Here is a 26,527-nt window from a genome sequence, read left to right as displayed (position 1 = left end):
GTGTTCGAATTTCATGTAAATAAACAATGTATTTTACACACATTGTATACGTCGCTATGAGTCCCATATCGAACAGGCCGCGGCGCGACGACCACCGCCCTTTAAATGCAAGTTACATGCAAGCTTACAGCATAGTATGATATACTGCTATAAGCTGAAACAGTGACACACATTTGGTTGAAGTATTATGCTAGAATAAAGTTAAGAATTTCTCATTAGAATGATAGCAAAATAATATCATTACTGTAGTATTGCTGTCTGTCGTGGCATCCAGAGACATCTTCGTGCAGGGACATGTGCAAAATAGTTTTGTTCATTTTCTAAGAATATGTCTATAGACGGCAATGTGTCTCCGTGGACACAAATACACACAGACTAACATAAAACACAAAGGGAGCAAAAGACAGTACCAGGGTAGAACTGATTTAAACTAGAAGGCAACTGCAGTAAGTACTGCATATATATTTGATATATACATGTAGCTATCTAAGATGTACTGCACACATCAGAAAAATTCTCAAATTTTAGACGCCTCAAAAAAATTAAACCAGACTAGATAATTTAGTATTCCGAAAATGACAATGTTTCGGGTTTTTTTTAAACTTGGTCGAAATTTCAGAATTTTTACGATACATATATATATAAACTATAAATATCTGTGATTACATGTATATATATATTTGTAAATGAAGACCTTGTTTGAAACGTCAGAGTAGATTTATTGGTCTGTCTCTGTATTTTGATCATAGCTTTCATCCAGACCCCCATCCATTATGGGGACAACTAAATCATCCATATTTGGCATCACAAAGACTTTCTGTAAAAAAAGAAAATGAGAAGTCCATTTAAAATTTATGTTTAGTCTTTTCAGCAGACGCCCACATTTTTCTACATTTTTTTCTTATATTCTTAAATATTTCTGAAAATAAACCCTAATTTTGGAGCCAACAGACAACATTTGAGCCACTTTTCAGTTTTTACTCAAAAAATTTGGTTATTTTTGTCCCAATCTTCTGAAAGAAAGTGCAGACTATAAATGGTGAAAATGATAGAGACTCACATTCAAGGATAGAACAGTTCATTAACCTTCTGATTGCAACATTCTGTCATCTATTAATGTTTACCATGTGTACAAGAGGAAGTATGAGCCGAACAGCACAAATTAATTATTTCTTTCAGAGCAGTGTTAATTTTCCCACCCAAGGGATCTTTATAAATATGTCACATACCCAAAAGTGGAGTGAAGCTTAACTGTCAATTTATTAGTAGTTGCAGTCAAAAAAAATACTGATATTATTTATAGCTAATGCTGAATTTAGTGTGGTATTGCAAGATATTAGATATTATATTTAGTGTGGTATTGCGAGATATTAGATATTATATTTAGTGTGGTATTGCGAGATATATTTAGTGTGGTATTGCGAGATATTAGATATTATATTTAGTGTGGTATTGGGAGATATTAAATATTATATTTAGGGTGGTATTGCAAGATATTAGATATTATATTAAGTGTGGTATTGCAAGTTATTAGATATTATATTTAGTGAGGTATTGCAAGATATTAGATATTATATTTAGTGTGGTATTGCAAGATATTAGATATTATATTTAGTGTGGTATTGCAAGATATTAGATATTATATTTAGTGTGGTATTGCGAGATATTAAATATTATATTTAGGGTGGTATTGCAAGATATTAGATATTATATTTAGTGTGGTATTGCAAGATATTAGATATTATATTTAGTGTGGTATTGCAAGATATTAGATATTATATTTAGTGTGGTATTGCAAGATATTAGATATTATAATTAGTGTGGTATTGCAAGATATTAGATATTATATTTAGTGTGGTATTGCAAGATATTAGATATTATATTTAGTGTGGTATTGCAAGATATTAGATATTATATTTAGTGTGGTATTGCGAGATATTAGATATTATATTTAGTGTGGTATTGCGAGATATTAAATATTATATTTAGGGTGGTATTGCAAGATATTAGATATTATATTTAGTGTGGTATTGCAAGATATTAGATATTATATTTAGTGTGGTATTGCAAGATATTAGATATTATATTTAGTGTGGTATTGCAAGATATTAGATATTATAATTAGTGTGGTATTGCAAGATATTAGATATTATATTTAGTGTGGTATTGCAAGATATTAGATATTATATTTAGTGTGGTATTGCAAGATATTAGATATTATATTTAGTGTGGTATTGCAAGATATTAGATATTATATTTAGTGTGGTATTGCAAGATATTAGATATTATAATTAGTGTGGTATTGCAAGATATTAGATATTATATTTAGTGTGGTATTGTATAGATACATGTATTTTACGAGAGTGTGGCATGAGAAAAAATATCTACATTGTTTTTGAATAAACAAATGTCATCTAACTCACTTCGCTTCTTTGGCAAAAATAAGTGTGATATCGCAATTTGCCGTAAAATCACAGGCAATAAACGGACGGTAAAACTGTGTTCAAGGAGTGGTACATTTTGATATGTAAATGAGATCTGACATACAGTAAAATACTTTATTTTAGCTGGAATTAATTTTTCGCTGAAAAGAAATTTTTTGTGCTTTGTATAGAATTTATTTTTACTGATTTTGGACAAGTTGAATGTATAATATAAGAAAAAAGGAATATTCACTGGTTTTTATTTTCATTGAATCATTCCTTCAGCGAAAATAGCGAAAATTAATTCTAAGCGAAAATAAAGTATCCTACAGTATACGATTAGGATGCGCACACGCAAAAGTGATGTTAATTTCTATTGAGGAAATAATTGCTAATCAGATACATGTGATAAAAAGAATATAAAAATTCGTTACTCATAATTTCGGATTTATTAAACTTGAGTGATAATTTTTACTACACTTGTTTAATAAATCTGATATCATTACATATCCTCTATGAAAATTTTGTGTATAACTTCATTCTTTACACAAATGTGACGAGGAAAATACAGGATATTCAATAAAATTTGGATTGACCACTTGTACAGTACAACCTGTTACTATGTAATGATGTAGTACTGGATTCTGCCATAAATTTGCTCTGGGTTGTTAAACGGCAGTTTTTTAAGGTGTTATTTTAATCTTTTAAAGTTTCACTGTGGTCAAGTGTATTGATGTTTATTGTGACTAGCGTGAATGGGTAAGCTTCGTTTCGACAATGAGCAGTAAACAAAGTTAAATTATTCTTTAAATGCTCAGTTTATCTTTTGAAAACAACTAATTTTTTTATTTCAAAACAAATCATGCCACTTTCCCATCAAAATCCAAGCCAAAAGATCGTACAACAACATCGGCAAATCTCTTCCATGCTATGTTCAATAACGTCAACATATTTAAATGAGCTATGGTAATTTGAACACGTTGCTATCATCAATAGTTTTCATTGGCTAATTAGCGATTTGACCTGTCAGGTCAAAGAACACTGTTCCAGGTCAAAACATAGCGGATATTCATTTCTACAGCATTGTGCGTGGAAAATGCGATGAAATAAGTTGAAATTTATTTGCATTTTTTTTGCATGTTATTATAATCATTACTAGGTAATAATCAACAATTGTGAAATGCAGCATGACTGAACTGCACTATCGCAATCATTTGGTACTAAGCAATGCAGTTGGGTTCATTTTTATTTGAAACTTCTTTTAGAATATACTTTCGTTATAAAAATATAAGCCCCACAAAAATATTTGATGATCATTTTTGTGAAATTTTGAACCCCAAATAAGGGCCCACCAGCTGTGAAACCGCCCAGGGCGATTTTTTAGATGGGCGAATTTACGGCAGAATCCAGTAGTTCAAGATGATGGCTGATGTCAAAGGTCAAGCGGATTTTATAAAAAGTGTGGTACATCGTGATTGAGTAAACTTGACATATTGACTTAGAGGAATGTTATATAAATTTTACAGTACAAATATTGGAACACATGCATTTGGATAAATGATCTTATGCACTTATAACTGTCCACACTTTGCAAGTAATATATAAGGTAATACTATCTTTCATTGACAATTCGAAAAACACATGTCAAATTACTGGTTCCAAATAAATAGTGAAATAAAAAACTATAATTAATACTAGCCTGAAATTCTTGTTCTAGTTTCTTCTCTATCCATTCAGTAACGTGTGTAATAGTAACTTGTCTCATTCCTAGTTTAGGTCGTGCTGACAACCAGAGATGTGGCTTAGTACGAAAACCATACCTAGTAAAAAAACCCATTTACATAGAATCAGTGAATGTAGACAGGATACATCACTTATTTATTTTAACCCACATCCTAATATGCTGTAACACTTAATTCGCAGTAATTAAAATAGGTACTCTTTTGGGAGTAAGCGAATTAATAGGATACACTTTGATCGGTTCAATTGGAAGCAGTTTTCACCAATTTGATAGTGATCAAGATGTTCATTTGTGTCTTTAGACGGTTTAGGGACTGTGGCTAATAAGTAGACAAGTAAAGCAGACAGCTGGCAACTCAACCAAAAGCCATGAATCTCTCCACACTCAAAATGTTATTTTCTAGCCATTCAATTGCATGGAAGAATGACAAAGTGCCAATCACTGAGACGTGTTGTATTTTGCGCCACAGCGAAGGAACAAAGAGAGCCCTGCATGCAATGAATTTTAATACTTTCCAAAATGGTGGACATATGTCGATTCAACTCTGTGGTTATCGTACTATTTCGATGCCATTGCATGTTAATCGACTATGTAATTATCCAGCCAAACATCTTTAGTGCATTGAGTGAATAAAACATTATTTTTCGCCGTCAAATCTTGACTGCACCTCGGTACCACTAGCTGCGATCACTGGTGATTAGTAATGAAAACACGATAATCACAAACTGAAAACAAGTTTTATGTTTCTCTATACACGTTTTGACAGAATTTTAAGTGAGCGAATTAATAAAATAAAATTCTAATAAAAATATTTCGAAATGTAGCAAATTAATAGGATACAAATAATAATTATTTTTTGAAAATAAAATAGATGGGTGAATTAATAGGGTTTTTACAGTAGATCACCTACTGAAGGCATAAAGTGAATGGGAAACTCATAAACAGCCGAGTCAAGAGGCTCCATCTGGTTATGCTGCATTTTGAATCAGCATGCATAGGTTTCACAATCTCAGTATTGAATAAGTTTGGTTGTTTATGCATCTTTTTTAACTTGATGCCTAGTGGCTGATGGAAGACATGCTGTGATGTTTAGTTAGGTGATTTAGTAATATATACATCTTTACATTGATTTGAGTCACAAACGTTGTCATGTATACGATGTTGTATAAAGACAATGAATCCAGTTATCACCAATTCTGGATTTTCTGTCATGCCATTATTATGGAGAATTTTTACTGTTTTGGGGTAATTTTTTGGGCAATCTGACTCCTGCAAGGGTGTAAGTGGGAGTATTACCTGGATCTGCAAGCTCAGTGTCACTCACGTTTGTATTTTTCAGTATATTTAAGGTTATTTTTTTTCAAGATTGTCATTAAATTACTGTAAAGTACCTATCACTTGGATTTTTGTTTTCGCTATAGGGATAAATCAATAATATCATATATTACAGTCAACTCATCAAAAATCAGTGAAAATAAACTTTGTACATAACAAAAAAAAATTTTAAATTAAAAAAAAATAATTCTATATTTACAGTATATCACAGTATACGAAAGAGTGCATAAACAGTGACAAATACTACCTACCAAAGTCTATCAGAAGGAGGCGGGGGTAAATTGACAGCGAGTGTTCCATGTAAACCTTTCACTTCAACAGTCAGCACCAATGGCAAATTAGATACTTCTTCTATAGCTTTTTTAACATATGAATTCTCAGCTGCTTTCTGGAAGTATTTGGATTTAGCAATTCTGTCCACAATACGTAAAATCTTCTTACTTGTACTGCTTCCAGAATAACTACTATTGAAGAGAAGAGACAATTCTGTATCAGTGCATGGAATATCACATATCATCTACATCTCACTGGCAAATAATTCAATCACAAGCACTTTTAAACCACTGCAAGTAGGTGATTCCATTTGATATGGTAACTGCATGGTTAGTATAATCACTGTAATGTGAGCAACCACAGGTACTTGATGCAGGAATTCTGTGAAATACTTTAAACTAGAATCGTATTTCACTTGACAACCAGCATCTCATCATTTGCTTTCTGAACATTATCACACAACATAATGTCTTACAGTCACCAAAATGAGCCATATATCCTCACTGTCATAATTCTGACCTTAAACACATACATTGAAGCAGATTACAGCTGTTACACACTGCTTGAGTGGTCACAACCAGCCCAGCTGCACACTTCTACACTAGATGCATGAAGCCAGAACAGCCACTGGTGGCGTTGTATACAATTGAGACCTATTTAGGCTTGTCGTAGCTCATTTAGATTTGACAGTGTGAAACAAAAATGTAGTTGTTGAATTTGGTGACTAGTTTAGTATGATTGAAGGCATTTACAGTTTTCAAATAACCACAATAGACATGCAGAGTGGGGGTCAAAACTGAATATACGTGATTCCGGAGTTTTACGTGATTCCGGAGTTTTACGTGATTCCGGAGTTTTACGTGATTCCGGAATTTCATACTAAATGCTTTCTATTAATAATTTCACTTTCAAATAATATTCATGAGATATGTCTATGTCATAGGGAACGACATCAAAAGATCGATGTCGGATAAAAAACTTAATTCTTTTATTTTTTTCCCAAAACCCCCCACTGAAACTTAATTGATAAATATTGATCATGGCGTCAGACTACATTCACCATTAAATACAAATTGATAATCGGACAGTAGTATGGCATAGCAGTTAGTTGTAATAATGAAGCAGAATATACGCATGCACAAACTACTTTTCTGAGTTCCGCGCATGCTCTAGGTCCATGCCCTGAAGTTGACCTCATTTGACGCACATATTTACACTCGGACCAAACCATTTTCTCGTCTTGGATGTTGTTTTTTTTTCATTTTCTGTTATTTTTGTCTATGATTGGATAGAAAAAAAAACGAACTACAAATAAAGTTTTTTTGACTTCATTAAAAAATAAAATCTTTTTGTAGGATGGAAACTTTTTGAGGTCAAAACCCCCCACCCCCAAACTAAAGCAATTAAGTTTTTTATCCGACATCGATCTTTTGATGTCATCCCTAACTTTGTTATGTATGCAGTGTGCATACTTCAGGCTCTTTTTCCGTATTCCACAATGTATGCGTCATCACAGTGAGGTCAATTGAAGTTTACGTTCCATGTAACGTAACATTCAGCACCGCCAATGTGGTTTCACCATATTGATGATGCTGGATGCTGCCTTCACATTCAAAACCCACACATAAGCAACACTACCAGATATATACAACAGCTAACAAGCCACATCAACCCAGCGACTGCTGAGGATTTATACATACTCCCACCATGTCATACGTTGTAATATACAATTACATATCTGGTTTCCCATAACTCTGGATGACAACAATATGTTACAATACATGCACCACACATTATCACTGAGGACCAGGGACTGCGTGTTAACCCCAAACACTGCTTACCCAAGCCCCATTTCGAAACAAGAAAGGTTTCCATTTGTGATTAAAGACACATCAAAAATATTGTCAACTCTCGTGGGCATTTGCTAAATTAAAATGCTAACACAATCCCTGCTAGGGAATGGCAAACATTACTAACCTCTCAACATGTTCTGTAGCACCAGGTTCAGGGACATCAGCATCTTCTTCTTCAGAAGACTCTGCACTATCCTCCTCATCACTATGTAAAGCTGCAGGTGGACTAGACATAATATAGAAGAACATCTTAATATCATGTTTTTGTTTCTCATTTAATTAATTGTTGTATCATGGAAATAAGTCTGTTTCAATTACACTAACTGATGTACATAAATTCACAAATAGTAACCTGTTAAATTTTCATCTGCTATAAATTTTTGACGATTGGAAATTTAAGAGCATTAGTGATCATGAAATTTTACAAAAGTCAGGAAAATACACGGTTAGCAATTGCAATTAGAGAGGAACCTAATGCTACCATAATTTCATGAAGGTATATAGGAACACAACGTATTTGATACATTCTGACAGGAACTATTTGCAATGATATTAATTATAGATCAAAACTATGCACCCAAGCTAAGAAGAATCGTTTTTTCATCCACTTTTCAAGGCTATTAACTTTATTTTAGTTTATCTTAAGAATCACTGGAGACAGCAATACTCTGCATCTCCCTAACATGTTCATAATCATATGGAAATTTGTGTAATAGTGTAGTGAATCTAAGCTAGTAATGTTTGTTTTATCTTTAATTGGTGACTCTTTTGTAGATTCTATGTTTTGCCTAGCACATTAAAAAGAACAGACTTTCAGACTGTTCAAAATTCTATTGTCCTAGTTTGCCTATTAAAATATCGATTATGTGTTTCTATCACAGAAGCAGAATGCAGATAATGCATGGTAAGTTTTATTCAACATTTTTGTCCTATTTTTTATGTTTTCACAGAAATAAGTTTGTAAGAGGATAATTTTTTTTTGTAAATACTTCCATTTTTTGTTCTTACTTCATTTCAATTATTAACTCAGCTTCAAAGTTTCATTTCAATTTGACTTTCAAGCTTTCTGAAAGTTGATGATATGTGTCAATACCTGTATTGTTTGCAGGAACTGACAGCTAACAGTGTTCTTAAGCGAAGGCTTCACTTTACAATATTTGGCAATTTTGCTAAAATCTTCTTGTCACAAAATTATCGCATTTTACAGTATTATTGCATTGTAATGCTTTTATTTTTGTTTATCTTGCGAGTTTCTGTGTTACGACAAATCAATTTGCAATTTTACAAAATTTTACTGTCATGAGATTGATGTGATTTACAGTATTATTGCTTTTTATTTTTTGTGATTGTTTTGTTTTGTCATACATTAAACAGCAAGTCAATTGTCTAATCATCATTCACCTATAAAGCTGATGATATGCACACAATAGACAACGAAATGTGCAGAACATTTTATTATATTGAGTTTTCATTATAAAACTGCTTCCCAAAAATAAAAATACTGATATGAATTATTTTTGCTCATTTAAATATCGGAATATCTATTGTTACTAGCAGTTCAGAATATGGAATAATTCAATAATGTTTTTTGAACAGGCTACTGAATGAGAAAATAGCCAACTATGTAGAGAATATACAATATGAAAAGTTGTTAGTATTAAGTAGAATTTAACATCGTGCGCGGTGATCTCACCTCTTCAGTAAAAGTGATTCGTGTTCAGTGTTATAAGAATCATCATCGTTCTTGTTAGTGTTAATCTTCACACTACTACTACTACCATCATACTTCCTCCTGCCCTTTCTATTGGGTGTCAAGTGTTAAAATAAATCATAACACAAGACCAAAAACCAAGCAAGGAATGGTGCAGCAGCAGCAACAGCAACATAAATAGAGGGATAAAAAGGATTCGAGCAACAGTTAGAAAATCAGAAAATTATAAGTAATTACACTGGTCAATAATATTTGTGGTAAAGGAATATAATGATACATATAATAATTTGTTGATTAAACAATAAATCATTTAACTAATGAATATGGGTAACATTATTTTTTTCATTGCTAATATATCAGGCTAAACTGCCTATTAATAGGGAAAAAAAAACATATTACACAAGTGTATGTTGTAACTTAAATTGTGGTTTGAAAAAAGTATAGTAAAGCCAATTATAAAGACATGTTACCAAGTTGTAGCTGTTACCTGTAGGACGAAAATTAAAATATGTTTCATAGCACGTTTTGGATTGTTCATTTTTTGCGAGTTGACAACTGATAAAATCATGCACAACTTTTTTCATACTATAAGAGAAGCATATGTGATTATCTGACAGCCAATTCTATAGGTTAAATAGGCAAGCTTGGTGCTGAACTTGTAATCAAGCAAATTTGATTGGTTAACAATATAATTTCACTGAATAGCGCCCTCAAGCAGCCATTTGAGCAACATATCAATTTAAGCAGTGCCCTCTGAAGGTACACATTTTATGATTACAAATGATAAACAATTGTCATATGTCTGGTACCCTTACAGTTTCTTGCACACAGGGGGTGTCATGTTTTTGCCACATGTACAGACATGTACTTTATATTTTTTGTTGCTTTTTAATTCAATCCATCAGTGTTATTTTATTAAAGTAGTTTTCCATGGTCAACTAATATTATTATTATTATCATCTCAGACATGTGAAAAAAGCTACAAATGTAATTCTAAGCTGTCAACCTCATAAATTTTTCCTATGCATGTACAGGCAGCAAAAACCACTGAATCTTCTCCCACAGAAAACTGTGAGGGCGCCATACATATGAAAAGGATCTATGGTTGTAAAACACAATTGAATTTAAAAGGTCTTACAGCAACATTGCATCCAAAAACCACAAATATGATCGAAAATTAAATTTAAAACGAAAGTAATAAGACCTCGCAAATAAACATGTTTTTGGTCAAATTATTTTTCCCAGTGAGGTATTTTATTATTCAGTTGTGTACACATGGTACACATGGTTAGTTCAATTTGTACACTGTTGAAGTGGTAGAGTGAGTGAAGAAAAAAGTGTGCACACTGACCCAAAAAATTAATTATTTTTTTAAGGTCTAATAATATATAAAATAGATATGGAAAAACAGCCATCATTTGGGAGGAGTGAATAAAAAAAACAAAGAGTAAGATCGAGTGCACAGAATGCAAAGAAAGTAAAGCAAGTGAACATGTCTTCAATATGATAGTAAATTAATACTGTGTGGTTACACATTCTGGAAAGTGACTTAATTGGAAGCAGTAAAAAAGACAGCCAATCAAATTTCATCAATTTTAAAAATAAATTGATGAGCACACAATTATATATACTACACTATGTCTTGTCTATACATGTAGTACCAAACTTTAAAAAAAAATAGGTCAATGCATGTCAGAAGAATTACGTTGGGTGCACACATGAAAAAAACTTATAACATATTAAAAGTCACGTCAGATTCAAACAGGAACAAAAAACCCACCTGCCACTCTTAGAAATCTTGGAAGATGAGAGAGTATGCTCTCCAGCTTCAGTATCTTTTCCTAGTTTTGTCAAATTAAGTTTGGTTTCCAGCGTCATGCAACATGAGCCGTAATACGTGATATCCAAATCCACCCAGACTCCTCGTTCATCCATTACTGGCTTAGAGGTACGGCGGATGACCGGCATAGCAATACCAAGATCAATATCAGTGATTTCCAACTCATTGATGAAATATGGAACCTATGGGAAAACGTCAAGTCTGAGTTGTCATTTATCATATATATCTCTCTAAGGCAATGAGATATGTGTTATTCCCACCTCCCCTACTGCTGCTATCTTTATCACATATTTTTTGGAATGGCATTAATAAACAATCTACCGGTACTCAGGCATCAAGACCTTTCTCTTACATACTGCAATGGTTCACTGACTTCAATTAGTTCCTTGCTTCCACCTCCCACACTTTAGCTTGGCAGAACAATCATACAATAAAACATACATACCTTTATTTTACTCAGTTTCCTTTGTATCTTATGGGCCACTACTCCAGCCCATTGTTGTTCTCTTAGAAAGTCCCAGAATGCTCTTCCAATCAAAGCATTCACCCAGGAAGGAGATTCATTTACAGTACTTTCAGTTTTGGTTTTTCTAGCTGGACTTGCATACGTCACACCACCAGCTTTCACATTAACACCTTGACCAACTTCTTCTTTGTCCTTTGGTATCAGTCTTGACATGTACTTGTAATAATCCTGTCCCACCTTCAGATTAATTCTCTCTATGTCTTCTAGCAATGGAGGGGCATCATCCGAAGGAGTGTTAGGTTCTTCAGTGACTTTAATCTTTGTTGATGGCTTATCTTTTAATAGAGTTTGCAATGGTTTCTTTCCCTGGTTATTGTCCCAGTTAGCAGCAAGTTCTAACTTCCGGAACCACTCTTCTTTTTCCCTTCCAGTTCTACCAAACAGATGCAGAATATCATCTTCACAGTCTTCACGAGTAATGATGTCAAATGATTTCATATTATCACCTAAAGGTACGCAACCATCAGTTGGACTATCTACTTTCTTCTGAGCTGAAGTTCCCTTTTTCTTCAGCTTCACACAAATTGGGTACTTCTTACTCCACCAGCGTTTTCGACAGAGTCCTTCTGGGAGGAGGACAACTTCACTGCCTCTTAAATCAAAATGCCTTTGATTAACAAACTCAGCCTTGTGATTTGGTTCATCCCATGAGGCTTTGCGTGGTATGTTGATTTTTGGTCGAGAGAGTCGTAGACTGTATTCTTCTAAGCGTACAAATACAGAATGAGTGTGACTGATGTGATAGTTGGTAGGATCGTATTTCATTATTTCATTCATCCAACCCTGTAAATAGAATTTTTAAAAAATACTTAAAATCAGAGATATGCTGACTGGTGTTTTCAGACCACTGAATCTATTAAACTGCAATTATTTAGTTACACTCAGAGATCATTTCGATAGATTTATTGGGGACTTAGGACTATTATGTCACACATTTGATTCTATGAATATACTAGAATTATGAGAAATATTCAAGGATTCACCTGGAATCAACTTTATTGTAAAATATCAAAGATGAATCTTTGTGAATCCGTATTCATTGGAACCCAAATTCAACTACATGTAATGAGATTAGAGGCAAAACCTTTCACCAACATTCAATGTGAAAATTTAGTACATACTTCTTGCATTCACAGGATTGACATATTTATATAGTATGTAAATTCATGCAATTCTAATAAACAGATACAGCAGTATCATGTACATGTATATCACTACTTGTTAGTATGGACAAACACATTTATACTACTTACATGTAATCATTAGACAAGTGTTAGTAGGATCATAATACAGTGTAAAATAAGAAAATGTTTGGTAATCAGAACAACTACATATTGTTATACTAGTATGTCACAATTCGGACATACATGTATATGTTTACTACTATATCATTGCTAAATATTATCTTATTATCATTTTCCACTGGTACAGAACATGCATAAACTGTTGATAAAGTGTCAACAAACATGCACAAAATTAGATTAGTTTTATGTAGGAGTGAATGCTGGGATGTCGGAATGTAGGAATTAAAATAATACACTCCATGTCATGTCCATTTTGGTACAGATGATTTAATTTGTCATCTGCATGTCTGAGCAAGAAAGCAGAGACCTCTATGTATAAAAGACATACAAAATGTATAGTTATTAATAGAGCAATACGCTTGATATTCCACTAAAACCATATTTGCTCTATTATAAGGACATAAGCCAAACACTGCACTCATTGTATGCTGGATCATTAAAATCTGACTTTTTGACACAAGTGCATGTACTTCTAGTAAAATAGTTATAGTATTCTGATTTAATTAAAATATGCATTAACAAGTCTGCCATAGTTTGATAGTTGACATGATCAACTTGGAAAAGGATATTTGCATATACATTTGTACTGACTGTAGTTTTAACATTTTGGATTTTTTAGTTAAATAGATGACTTTTCATTGACTGAGAGATATTGCATATTGCATGAAAGTTGTGAACTGAACCCTCTGGCCGCAAAAATTATAAGATTTGATTTTGAACTTAAATTTCCTTTTTTTACAGCTCAAAGTCAAAATGTAATTTTTTGAGGAGAATATTGCTTCAAAATTGACCATTATCAAATCTGTACATCACATTATTAAACATGGAAATTCCCCCAAAATACATTTGTGTTTGTTGAATCTACTGCAAACTTTTAAAGTCATTTAGATGCTATGACCTTTGTTTATCCTGCTTTTACATTCGATTTTATGCATAATGTAGGATTTGGTAGTGAACCGAAAAAGATCTGTTAGAGGCAATCACAAAATAAACAAGCAGCCTGTCAGCTGAGATAGCTCTGCTGTTAGCAATGCACATTTCAATTAAAATGAACAATATGTATAGTATCAAATCAATCGGACAAGAATTCAAAAATATCACTTTTCACCAAAAATTACAAAAATAATCATCAAAATTAGATAATTGAAGATATCACCTTGAAATTAACAACTCTGAAAGAGGTCCACATGTAGTACCTATATATGTAATATAAAAGCAATTGGACTTGCAGTTTTTACCAAAAAGTTGAAAGCATCACTTTTTACCAAAAATTACAAAAATATTCATCAAAATTAGAGAATTGAAGATATCATCATAAAATGAACAAATCTGAGAGAGGTCCACATGTAGTACCTATATGTATAATATCAAAGCAATTGGACTTGTGATTTTTAACAAGAAGTCGAAAATATCACTTTTTACCAAAAATTACAAAAAATATTAACCAAAATTAGAAAAATAAAGTTATCATTACAAAATGAACAAATCTGAGAGAGGTCCATATGTAGTAGATCTATCTATGTAATATCAAAGCAATTGGACTAGCGTTTTTTAACAAGAAGTCGAAAATATCACTTTTAACCAAAAATGTTTACTAAAATTAGAGAATTGAAGATATCATCATGAAATGAACAAATCTAAGAGAGGTCTACCCAAGGTACATATACACCAAGTATCAAAGCATTCAGGCTTGTAGTTTTCAAGAAGAAGTCGAAAAAGTAAAACATTGACACGGACGACGGCGGAGACGGACAATCACTCATATGAAAAGCTCCGCTCGACAAAGTATGAAAAATATGGTATAATGATTTAGTATACATTTCCTATAAATATCTTTGAACAGAATGATATATAAACAATACTGTTACAACAAAATTGTTGTCTTTTAGTCATAGTCACAGAATTATCAGAGTCGCAAATTGTCTTAAGATTATACTTATTAACCTACAAAAGCAACTGAAGGCACAAATTGTTGCCAATAACCCTTTTGCCACAAGATGTGAATCACCTTTACATCCACAGTGGCATATTATTGTAGAATTTTGATTGTTTGCATCACAATACTAGTAAAATTGATATGTTAACCTTATGAGTGTTGCATCTATATTTAAATGAATGCTAAAGAACATGACCAAATTACTAAAAAACATCAAAGTTATATTTCAGAAATGATGATGATTTTATGTGGAAGAAGCTGCATGCTCTGCATCAAAACATTTTATTAATGTTGTGAAACCTGCAAGAGGTCATTTTTTAGCACAAATAATGACCATTAGTATGACAACTTTCAGCAAGACCTTCATACAAAATTCAAACAAAATATATCCGACAATGTCTCAGAAATGATGTCAGACAGATGGATGATATTCATAGTTTCAGTTATTAAATGTATACTAGTATGCTAATTTATATAAAGTAAACTATGAACACACTTTTTATTCTCATATGCAGATTAGTAAATCACTTATCAGCTTGTTCACTGACATGAAAAAAATTAATAAAGAAGCATTTTGTTTCTCAACTATTGAAAAGATTACTAGATATAAATTGTGTATTACCCCCAAAAACAGAAGGAATAACATACTGGTGGTCATGGGAATGGTTAAGTGTTTTTACAGATTAAAAGTGTGTTGCACTCTTTTGTATTTAATAATATAAATGAATACAGTTTTATCAGCATCTGCTGACCACAGCTTAGCCAATCATAGCACAGTTTATGTGTATCTTGGCCAATCATAGCATAGTTTATGTGTATCTTGGCCAATCATAGCACAGTTTATGTGTATCGCAGCCAATAATAGCTTTGTTCAACTGTATCTCAGCCAATCATAACACAGTTTAACTGTACCTCAGCCAATCATAGCACAGTTTAACTGTATCTCAGCCAATCATAGCACAGTTTAACTGTATTTTGGCCAATCATAGCACAGTTTAACTGTATTTTGGCCAATCATAGCACAGTTTATGTGTATCTCAGCCAATAATAGCATAGTTTAACTGTATTTTGGCCAATCATAGCACAGTTTATGTGTATCTCAGCCAATCATAGCACAGTTTATGTGTATCTCAGCCAATCATAGCACAGTTCAACTGTATCTCAGCCAATAATAGCATAGTTTAACTGTATTTTGGCCAATCATAGCACAGTTTAATCATAGCACAGTTTAACCATATCACAGTTTAACTGTATCTCAGCCAATCATAGCACAGTTTAACTGCATCTTGGCCAATCATAGCACAGTTTATGTGTATCTCAGCCAATAATGGCATAGTTTAACTGTATCTCAGCCAATCATAACACAGTTTAACTGTATCTCAGCCAATCATAGCACAGTTCAACTGTATCTCAGTCAATCATAGCACAGTTTAACTGTATTTTGGCCAATCATAGCACAGTTTAATCATAGCACAGTTTAACCATATCACAGTTTAACTGTATCTCAGCCAATCATAGCACAGTTTAACTGCATCTTGGCCAATCATAGCACAGTTTATGTGTATCTCAGCCAATAATAGCATAGTTTAACTGTATCTCAGCCAATCATAACAGTTTAACTGTATCTCAGCCAATCATAGCACAGTTCAACTGTATCTCAGCCAATCATAGCACAGTTTAACTGTATTTTGGCCAATCATAGCACAGTTTAACTGTATTTTGGCCAATCATAGCACAGTTTAATCATAGCACAGTTTAACCATATCACAGTTTAACTGTATCTCAGCCAATCATAGCACAGTTTAACTGTATCTTGGCCAATCATAGCACAGTTTATGTGTATCTCAGCCAATAATAGCATAGTTCAACTGTATCTCAGCCAATCATAACACAGTTTAACTGTATCTTGGCAAATCATAACACAGTTTAACTGTATCTCAGTCAATCATAGCACAGTTTAACTGTACCTCAGCCAATCATAGCACAGTTTAACTGTATCTCAGCCAATCATAGCACAGTTTAACTGTCCCTCAGCCAATCATAGCACAGTTTAACTGTACCTCAGCCAATCATAGCATAGTTTAACTGTATCTTGGCCAATCATATCACAGTTCAACTGTATGTCAACCAATCATGGCACAGTTTAATTGTATCTTGGCAAATCATAGCACAGTTCAACTGTATCTCGGCCAATCATAGCACAGTTTAACCATATCTCAGCCAATCATATCACAGTTTAACTGTATCTCAGCCAATCATAGCACAGTTCAACTGTATCTCAGCCAATCATAGCACAGTTCAACTGTATCTCAACCAATCATAGCACAGTTCAACTTCATCTGAGCCAATCATACATGTAGCACAGTTTAACTGTATCTCAGCCAATCATAGCACAGTTCAACTGTATAAGAGGAGTTATATATATAAAAGTCAGCAACATGACAATATTGACATACACCAGTTTGACATTTGCTCTACTACATAAATCAAAATGACATCTACATGTATATTGATGACTGTTGTAATGTTAAATCTAATGAACAAGTAAACTACTATATATAGATTGCAAAGCACATAGATTCACCTGAGCGTCACTTGCCAGCCACAGCTGCCATGCCATGCCAATGACACATGCAGTGAGCAGAGAGACAATAATGAAAGAAAAAAGAAATATGATGAGTGACAATAATTTTCAGCTGCAAGAGAAACAATAATAAGAGAAGTAAAGTAGTTAATGGAAATAAAGTCTCAGAAAAAATATTTCTGTTTCTGGTTATCATTTAAAAATGTGCATGTCACAGCTTTTTTTAAAAGAAATGAAGAATTTAAAACAAACAATTCTAATTTTCAACAAAAAAAATATAAAATAAAGATAAAGATTTTTGAAAACAGATTGACAGAAATTTTTGATAATTTTTTCTAGACTTCAGTTGAATGTACATTGTAGCATACATGCCAGACATCACCGATGAAAGCAAGCAATGAATTGTGAATGAACGCCATAACATCCCTGTTTCTTCACACACACTGTGACTATTTTGATGATAAGCAGACTGAGTATCATGGATTATCCTTGGTATTGAACAAATAACACAAAGTTGCATGTCATTTGAGTTCTTATTTTTTATATAATACAGAAAACAGTGATAAGGATAAAATGGTACACCATGTGCAACTAATGATGTGGTTGCTGTAAAACGGTAGTATAAATTGTGTGACAACTATATGGTTTACATTTCACATAGGAGCCACATTGAACAGTGTGATCATGACCACCATCTTTTTAAGATTTGAGAATGCAAGAGAACATGACAGTTACACCATGCAATGAATAGTGTTTTCACTTCAAAATCAAAGAAAGCTTAGAAAGAACTCCCATGTGCTGAGAGTATTGGAGACACATTAAATATAATTCGAAATTACTTAGCTGAAAACTAATTATGCAAATCAGAAAATTAATATGACCAGATTTGAGTGTAAAACTAATGAGGTCTGCGCAATGTAACAGAAAATCTATGTCTCCAAGTTTAATTGAAATGTGATTAGAACCAAAAAATTATGAATTATTATGCTTATTAGGGAATTAATATGAACAGATTTTTACCCCAAACTAATTAGGTTTGTACATTGTCCTAGAGCATCTTTGTACTAAGTTTCATTGAAATGGAATAATTAGCACCGTGAAAACTCCAAAATTTCGACCCCTCTAAAAATTCGAACGCCTATTTATTTCCCGGGTTTCGGTGTTTTATTTGCCTCCAAATTTTCGACTCCACTAAAAATTGCCGACTCATTCTTATTCGAAAATTGCGACCAGTTTTAGTTTTCCCTCAAACGAAAAAAAAACCGATGTGAGCGTTCAAACGGGACCTTCCTCGAAGGCATGAATCCGGGTTTCTGATTGACTGAGAGATTTTTATTTTATTGGTAACGAAAATATATTCTAAATAAACGAAGTTTCAAATAAAAACGAACACAAAAATCTCGGCATGCTGCGTTTCTGAATTGTTGATTATTACTGTACTCAGTAGTGATTATAATAATGTACACAAAATAAATTTGTTGAATGGTTATGAAATACAAATAAAAGTCAACTTAGTTTCATCGTAAGCGAATGATTCCAGTCTCGTATAAACGTTTGATGCTGTAGGATATCCGCCATGTTCTCTTAGGTCAAATAGGTCAAATCGCTAATTAACCAATCAAAAAGCTGGATGATGCCAACGTGTTCAAATTACCATAGCTTATTTAAATATGTTAATGTTATTGAACGCAATGCAGAAGAGATTGATGTTGTAGTACGATATTTGGCTTGGATTTTGATGCGAAAACGGCATGATTTTTTTTAAATAAAAAAATTAGTTGTTTTTAAAAAATAAACTGGTCATCTGAAGAATAATTTAACATTGTTCACAGTGATAACAGCTCATTCTCGAAAGGAAGCTTACCCGCTCACGCTAGTCACGATAAAAATCATACACGTGTACTCTTGAATAGACAGACGTCAATGACTACGGTAAAACTTAGACTCTATTTTAGCCGGCAGGATTGATTGAAATGTCCGAAAAATGACGCCAAAATACACCTTAAAAGTCCCATTTTATTTTCTTAAATCCTATTTTATTTTTTAATCCAGGGGCGAATTTACGGCAGAATTTGGTCCCTCAAATAAGGGACACGTGAGCTTTGATTCTAACCGGATACATTGCACTGGGTCGGGGAGATCGTTTGCTAAACTTCCATGTATCTTTTGTCCAATGGGTACCTGTACTTCGAACATTCGCAAGTTTTCCTAGGTAGTGCGAGACAGCTTTGTCTTTTGACCTATTAGTTTTGTGCTGACCTCTTCTCCGCGTCTTGATGTTTTGTTTTGCTTGTCATAATACTGATTGATGACTTTGTTTAGATTTTGAGTTACAACTCGGCCACGATCTTTGCTTTTACCGTGAAACATGAGGAAGTTTACGTCAATTGACGGACATTGCATTTTTTAAAAACTAATGAAGCACACTGTCTATCATCCCCATTTTTTCATTTGCTGATTTCTATTCAGAAAAATTCGACCGTCTGAAAATGCACCTTAATTTTGACTCTAAAAACACGTCACATTTCTAACACCAATTATTTAAAACCGGTCGAAATTTCGGAGTTTTTACGGTACTTTAGATATCAGTGTGAAAGCTTAAAATTGGTTAATTATGCAAATTAGGTAATTAATATGTACAGATTTTAACCCACAATTATTCAGGTCTGTCTATTGTCCTACAGCATCCATGTACATTCATTGATATGTGATGTATAGTACCTGAGATATCAGTGTGAAAGTTGGTTAATTATGCAAATTAGGTGATTAATATGCACAAATATTTACCGGAAAGTAATTGGGACTGCATAATTCTAGATTCATTGAAATGTGATGATTAGTACTTTAGATATCAGTAGAAAAGCTGAAAATTAATTATGCAAATTAGGTAATTAATATGCACAATTATTTACCCTAAAAACTAATCAGGTCTCTGCATAGTCCTAAAGGATCTATGTACCAAGTTTCATTGAAATGCGATGATTAGTACTTGAGATACCCGTGGAAAAGCTGAAAATTAACTAATTATGCAAATTAGGTGATTAATATGCACAAATATTTATCGAAAACAATCAATCTCTGCATAGTCCTTGAGTATGTAAGTACCAAGTTTCATTGAAATGTAATGCTAACTACTTATATCAAATGCTGAAAATTAATTAATTATGCAAATTAGGTAATTAATATGTACTGATATTACCATAAAAACTATCAGGACTGTGCAGTGTCGTATGACATCTATGTACCAAGTTTCATTGAAATGTGATGATTAGTACTTGAGATATCAGTGGAAAAACCGAAAATTGACTAATCATTATGCAAATTTGGTAATTAGTATCCACGGATTATTACCAAAAACTAATCAAAACCTAGCATTAGTTCAGAGCATCTATGTACCAAGTTTCATCAAAATCCAATGAGTGGTTGTTCAGATATCAGTGGAACAGTCATGGAACCACTAAAAAATAGCTAATTATCATGCAAATTAGGTAATTAATATGCACGAATTTTTACCAAAAATTAATCAAATCTGCGCATATGTTCAGAGCATCTATGTACCAAGTTTCATCAAAATCCAATGAGTGGTTCTTTAGATATCAGTGGAACAGTCATAGAACAGCTAGAAATTAGCTAATTATCATGCAAATTAGGTAATTAACGAGCATGGATTTTTACCAAAACCTAATCAAATCTGCGCATATGTTCAGAGCATCTATGCACCAAGTTTCATCAAAATCCAATGAGTGGTTCTTTAGATATCAGTGGAACAGTCATAGAACAGCTAAAAATTAGCTAATTATCATGCAAATTAGGTAATTAACGAGCATGGATTTTTACCAAAACCTAATCAAATCTGCGCATTGGCCCAGAGCATCTATGCACCAAGTTTCATCAAAAACCGATGTATGGTTCTTGAGATAGCAGTGGAACAGTCGGACACACATACACACATACACACACACATACACACATACACACACACATACACACATACAGACACACTAACTGCAAAGACTCCCATTTTGTGCTTCGCACATGGGAGTCAAAAATTTATATAAACTAACACTATATCTGATTGACTTTAGACATTAAACATTTTAGATAATTTCAAGTCATCTATCATCTGCAATACACTTCACAAATTCAAATGTGTTATGGTATAACAGGTCACAGGAATTATAATTAAATGTAGAGTAAAAGCAGGATTACATGTATTAATCCCTGGGTAAGGTACTTAGATTTTTTACTTGTCTGAACTCTAATCAAAAGGTCTTTGGCATAGCAATCCATCTGACACTCAAATAAATAATAATACATTTACATGCACAAGCCCACAATATAAGATTTTCTCTTCATTATGAGATTGCGCACTATGCATGAAATTTAATGTAACAACAGGACAAACAAGGCCATAGACTTGAACACATAGTGGCATCAAAACATTGTGAGACATTCAACAAACACAAAACTGTAAGTTTAGCATTTCGACAGTGGGCTATAAAAGTGAGAAATTTTCAAAAATTCAAATCATTTGATTTGTTTTAAATGTTTGACCCATGTCTTTCAATGTGTTAGATCTCGCAGTGAACAGAAAATTATATATTTCTAGACTACGGTCTCAACAAATGATTTCATGGGATGCATGGTTTCAGATTTTAAAACAACTTAATTAAAAAAGATATGCAGATTTATCTTTAAAAAAATGGCACTAGTGGCTCTGATATATATAGAGCAGACATGCACTGAAATAGACAAATTCAGCATGAAATATGACATGAACACATATCATTGTGGTTCTTATAATAGACCAATGAACAGTAGGCAAGAGTTCTGATCATACAATCTGAGTACCGGGGTATTACTTAACTAAAAATGACAAACATAGATGCAAGCAGTAACTAGCCACTTATAGGCCATGTTTGCTCTTGTACATGTATTACCAAGATATGTAAGATATACCAAACCAATGTTCTTACTCTACTTCTTTGTTTCTGAGGGACAGTCCTACAAAGACTTTAAAATATCTATCTATTGAGCTTAACTTAACTTAGTAATTATTATAACAATAAATCCAAGCAATAACTCCATCAAAGACTACATGTAAAGGCATAATGGACACATTCACCTGGTCTAGACACACATAACTACTTGTAGATCTTAACATAGAATTCTTAAGTCATTGGTAATTATTATAACAATAAATCCAAGCAATAACTCCATCAGGGACTACATGTAAAGGCATAATGGACACATTAACCTGGTCTAGACACACATAACTACCTGTAGATCTTAACATAGAATTCTTAAGTCATTGGTAATTATTATAACAATAAATCCAAGCAATAACTCCATCAGGGACTACATGTAAAGTCATAATGGACACATTAACCTGGTCTAGACACACATAACTACCTGTAGATCTTAACATAGAATTCTTAAGTCACTGGTAATTATTATAACAATAAATCCAAGCAATAACTCCATCAGGGACTACATGTAAAGTCATAATGGACACATTAACCTGGTCTAGACACACATAACTACCTGTAGATCTTAACATAGAATTCTTAAGTCATTGGTAATTATTATAACAATAAATCCAAGCACTAACTCCATCAGGGACTACATGTAAAGTCATAATGGACACATTAACCTGGTCTAGACACACATAACTACCTGTAGATCTTAACATAGAATTCTTAAGTCATTGGTAATTATTATAACAATAAATCCAAGCAATAACTCCATCAGGGACTACATGTAAAGGCATAATGAACACATTAACCTGGTCTAGACACTCATAACTACCTGTAGATCTTAACATAGAATTCTTAAGTCATTGGTAATTATTATAACAATAAATCCAAGCAATAACTCCATCAGGGACTACATGTAAAGTCATAATGGACACATTAACCTGGTCTAGACACACATAACTACCTGTAGATCTTAACATAGAATTCTTAAGTCATTGGTAATTATTATAACAATAAATCCAAGCAATAACTCCATCAGGGACTACATGTAAAGTCATAATGGACACATTAACCTGGTCTAGACACACATAACTACCTGTAGATCTTAACATAGAATTCTTAAGTCATTGGTAATTATTATAACAATAAATCCAAGCAATAACTCCATCAGGGACTACATGTAAAGGCATAATGGACACATTAACCTGGTCTAGACACACATAACTACCTGTAGATCTTAACATAGAATTCTTAAGTCATTGGTAATTATTATAACAATAAATCCAAGCAATAACTCCATCAGGGACTACATGTAAAGTCATAACGGACACATTAACCTGGTCTAGACACACATAACTACCTGTAGATCTTAACATAGAATTCTTAAGTCATTGGTAATTATTATAACAATAAATCCAAGCAATAACTCCATCAGAGACTACATGTAAAGTCATAATGGACACATTAACCTGGTCTAGACACACATAACTACCTGTAGATCTTAACATAGAATTCTTAAGTTACTGGTAATTATTATAACAATAAATCCAAGCAATAACTCCATCAGGGACTACATGTAAAGTCATAATGGACACATTAACCTGGTCTAGACACACATAACTACCTGTAGATCTTAACATAGAATTCTTAAGTCATTGGTAATTATTATAACAATAAATCCAAGCAATAACTCCATCAGGGACTACATGTAAAAGCATAATGAACACATTAACATGTACATGCATGTATCAGATGTGCTGTGTTTACTTTCTGGTTGGTTACATAACACGTGTGTAGCCAGATGTACATGTATGTATTATTTATTTGAAACAAAGAGATCAACAAACGATACATTGTGACAGAATCTCCCTGACACAATCAATGACAATGTCTGTTTTAGGGGTATTTCTAATAGAATTTTGATATGGAATTGATGCCATTGGATAGTGGGTATGTGGTTTAAGTCAGAAAATCGCTGCCACATCTGGGTTTCTGACTTAGAATTATTTTAAGCATCAAGGTTCAAAAATTACATGCTGTCAAAAGTGATGAAACCTTTATTTAGCAGCAACAAAACCTGTAGAGATGTTGGGCCCTCACTTTTATTTACGTGAATATTCATTATCTGAAAATATTCAGAACAATACACATGTGAAATTTATATATTGTTCTTTCATTAAAAATCACTAAAACAGGATTACGAAAAACCTTCAAAAAAACATGATTACAATTTTTGTAATGAAAATACCTTTAGAGAGAAGATACATGTACAAAAACAAGCCGGTAGGCTGGTTGACGATCCGCTCCGCTCAAAAACAAGCACCATGTTTTTGGCTGTTTCCATGGTGTGACATAAACGTGAAGCTAACGTCGGTTTATAACTAATACGAAGTTCGCAAACACCATTCAGTTTTTGGAAGTCACTTAGTTTATTACTAGGACCACAATCACTCTCCTAGTCGAGTGACTGTGCTAGGACGTATTCTGCTGTTACATTTATTATTTCCAACCGTTTTGCGATAGCATTTTCTAGAATGAAGCGTTTCCTGTAAATGCTGGAAAGCGAAATAATGAAATAACGAGATGGTAAATATTTACCTAAAGTACAGTGTGTTGACCTTCAAAATAATATACTTCATAATGCAAAACATTAGTCACGGTGAGTTATTTAAATATACGACACCTAATCGAAAAATATGACCACAGTCCAGAATTTCAGACGGATATTAAGAAACCTAAGAGCATATCAAAAGCATTTACTCTAAAATATAAAAAAGAACTGCAGTCAAAAGTCAAGAATGCCAGCAAATAAAGGACTCTGCCCCACAATCCTTCGTGCGCGTTATTACGGACACGCGCAAAAAACTGTACCACGCTTGTCAAATCTGGGTCAAATATACAGTACGCTACTATCTTGCCACAGTGGAGTGTTCAGTGACCATTGAATTAGCCCGTGATTCATATTTTATGTGTATTAATTTATTCATCAATTTTCGTGACTGACAGTACTGCCCAAATTTTAGTCAAAAAAACGCAACTGGTGAAACGGAAGAGCATTGCCAGGCGATGGACGCGGAGCTCTTTGGCGACGACCGCATAGAGGTCAAAATACGCGTTCTATTTTTACGCGTTAAATATGGCTCTTCTATTTCGCTCTCTCCGGAATGTTCTACTTTCGCAGCCTAATTGCAGGTTTTTCGAAAAACGTCGAAAAAACACAAGAATTAGTAGAAATGTTCCTGTTTTGGGCGGATTATTGATGGAGAATAATGTCTTTATTACAAAAATGCTGAAAAACCGTGAGTTGTTGCCTTAGTTATTTTTTTATTGGCGAAAAACTGCGAACTCGGCAAATTTGGTTGCACAACTTCCCTTTATCATATACACCCAGCGACACCGATAAAACTGGTAGGAGGTAATACATTTGGGGCGAAAGTATTCAAAAATCAGTTTTTGGATGTTGCAATGGCAATGGTGGGCCAGGATTGTTTTCCAATTAGTGACCGCACGACCTACCTGTGAAGTATGAACAAAACCGGCCGAGCCGAAACAATCACAGAGGAGTTAAAAGCCGTTGCTGGTGAAAAGTTACCCCAACTTTAGGGTCAAATTTCTCGGTAATGAAAACAGATATCAAAAATTCAAATGGTAACTTTGTGCCCACACTCAAGCTGAGTAGAATGAGCTATGTCTGAAGTGTTTTATCCCAAATTTGTAGGAGGAGATACATTTGCCGCGAAGCTATCCAAAAATCAGTTTTTTTGGCTGTTGCTATGGCAACGGTGGGCCAAAAGTTTTTGCAGATTTTTCCTAATAACTAGGGTGAAGGTGTGACCTACCTGCCAAGTTTGAACGAAATCGGCCAAGCCAAAAAATCACAGAAGAAATCATACGTGAAAACACTGGAAATGTACACACACAGACACACACACAAAACGACAAAAGTGATTATAAGGGCAATCCTAGAGGAGCGGATCGCCAATAAATGGTGATTTTGGGATTGAGTGTGGTGAGGATAGCGTTTT

General features: G+C 33.4%; 1 protein-coding gene across 2 annotated transcripts in view; it reads right to left on the bottom strand.

The window, feature by feature from the left end:
* Nucleotides 1-307: 307 nt before the first annotated feature.
* The window catches only part of LOC100370396 (testis-expressed protein 2-like), a 38,849-nt gene continuing 12,629 nt past the window's right edge, over nt 308-26,527 (bottom strand). The window contains exons 3-9 of one of the 2 annotated variants that reach the window (XM_085502534.1): nt 11,622-12,485; nt 11,117-11,358; nt 9,319-9,426; nt 7,750-7,851; nt 5,751-5,963; nt 4,123-4,243; nt 308-817 (exon numbers count right to left, since the gene is read on the bottom strand). In XM_085502534.1, the coding sequence (XP_085358660.1) occupies nt 719-817; nt 4,123-4,243; nt 5,751-5,963; nt 7,750-7,851; nt 9,319-9,426; nt 11,117-11,358; nt 11,622-12,485 (1,749 nt within the window). In that variant the 3' untranslated portion in view covers nt 308-718. The remainder of the gene's footprint in view (nt 818-4,122; nt 4,244-5,750; nt 5,964-7,749; nt 7,852-9,318; nt 9,427-11,116; nt 11,359-11,621; nt 12,486-26,527) is intronic. The other variant, XM_085502535.1, reaches the window with a different exon arrangement.

This window comes from Saccoglossus kowalevskii, chromosome 8 (genome assembly GCF_978046115.1).
Source record: "Saccoglossus kowalevskii chromosome 8, keSacKowa6.1, whole genome shotgun sequence".
NCBI lineage: Eukaryota > Metazoa > Hemichordata > Enteropneusta > Harrimaniidae > Saccoglossus > Saccoglossus kowalevskii.
The sequence above is the reverse complement of the archived record's forward strand: the minus strand, read 5'-3'. Positions and strand labels throughout refer to the sequence as shown.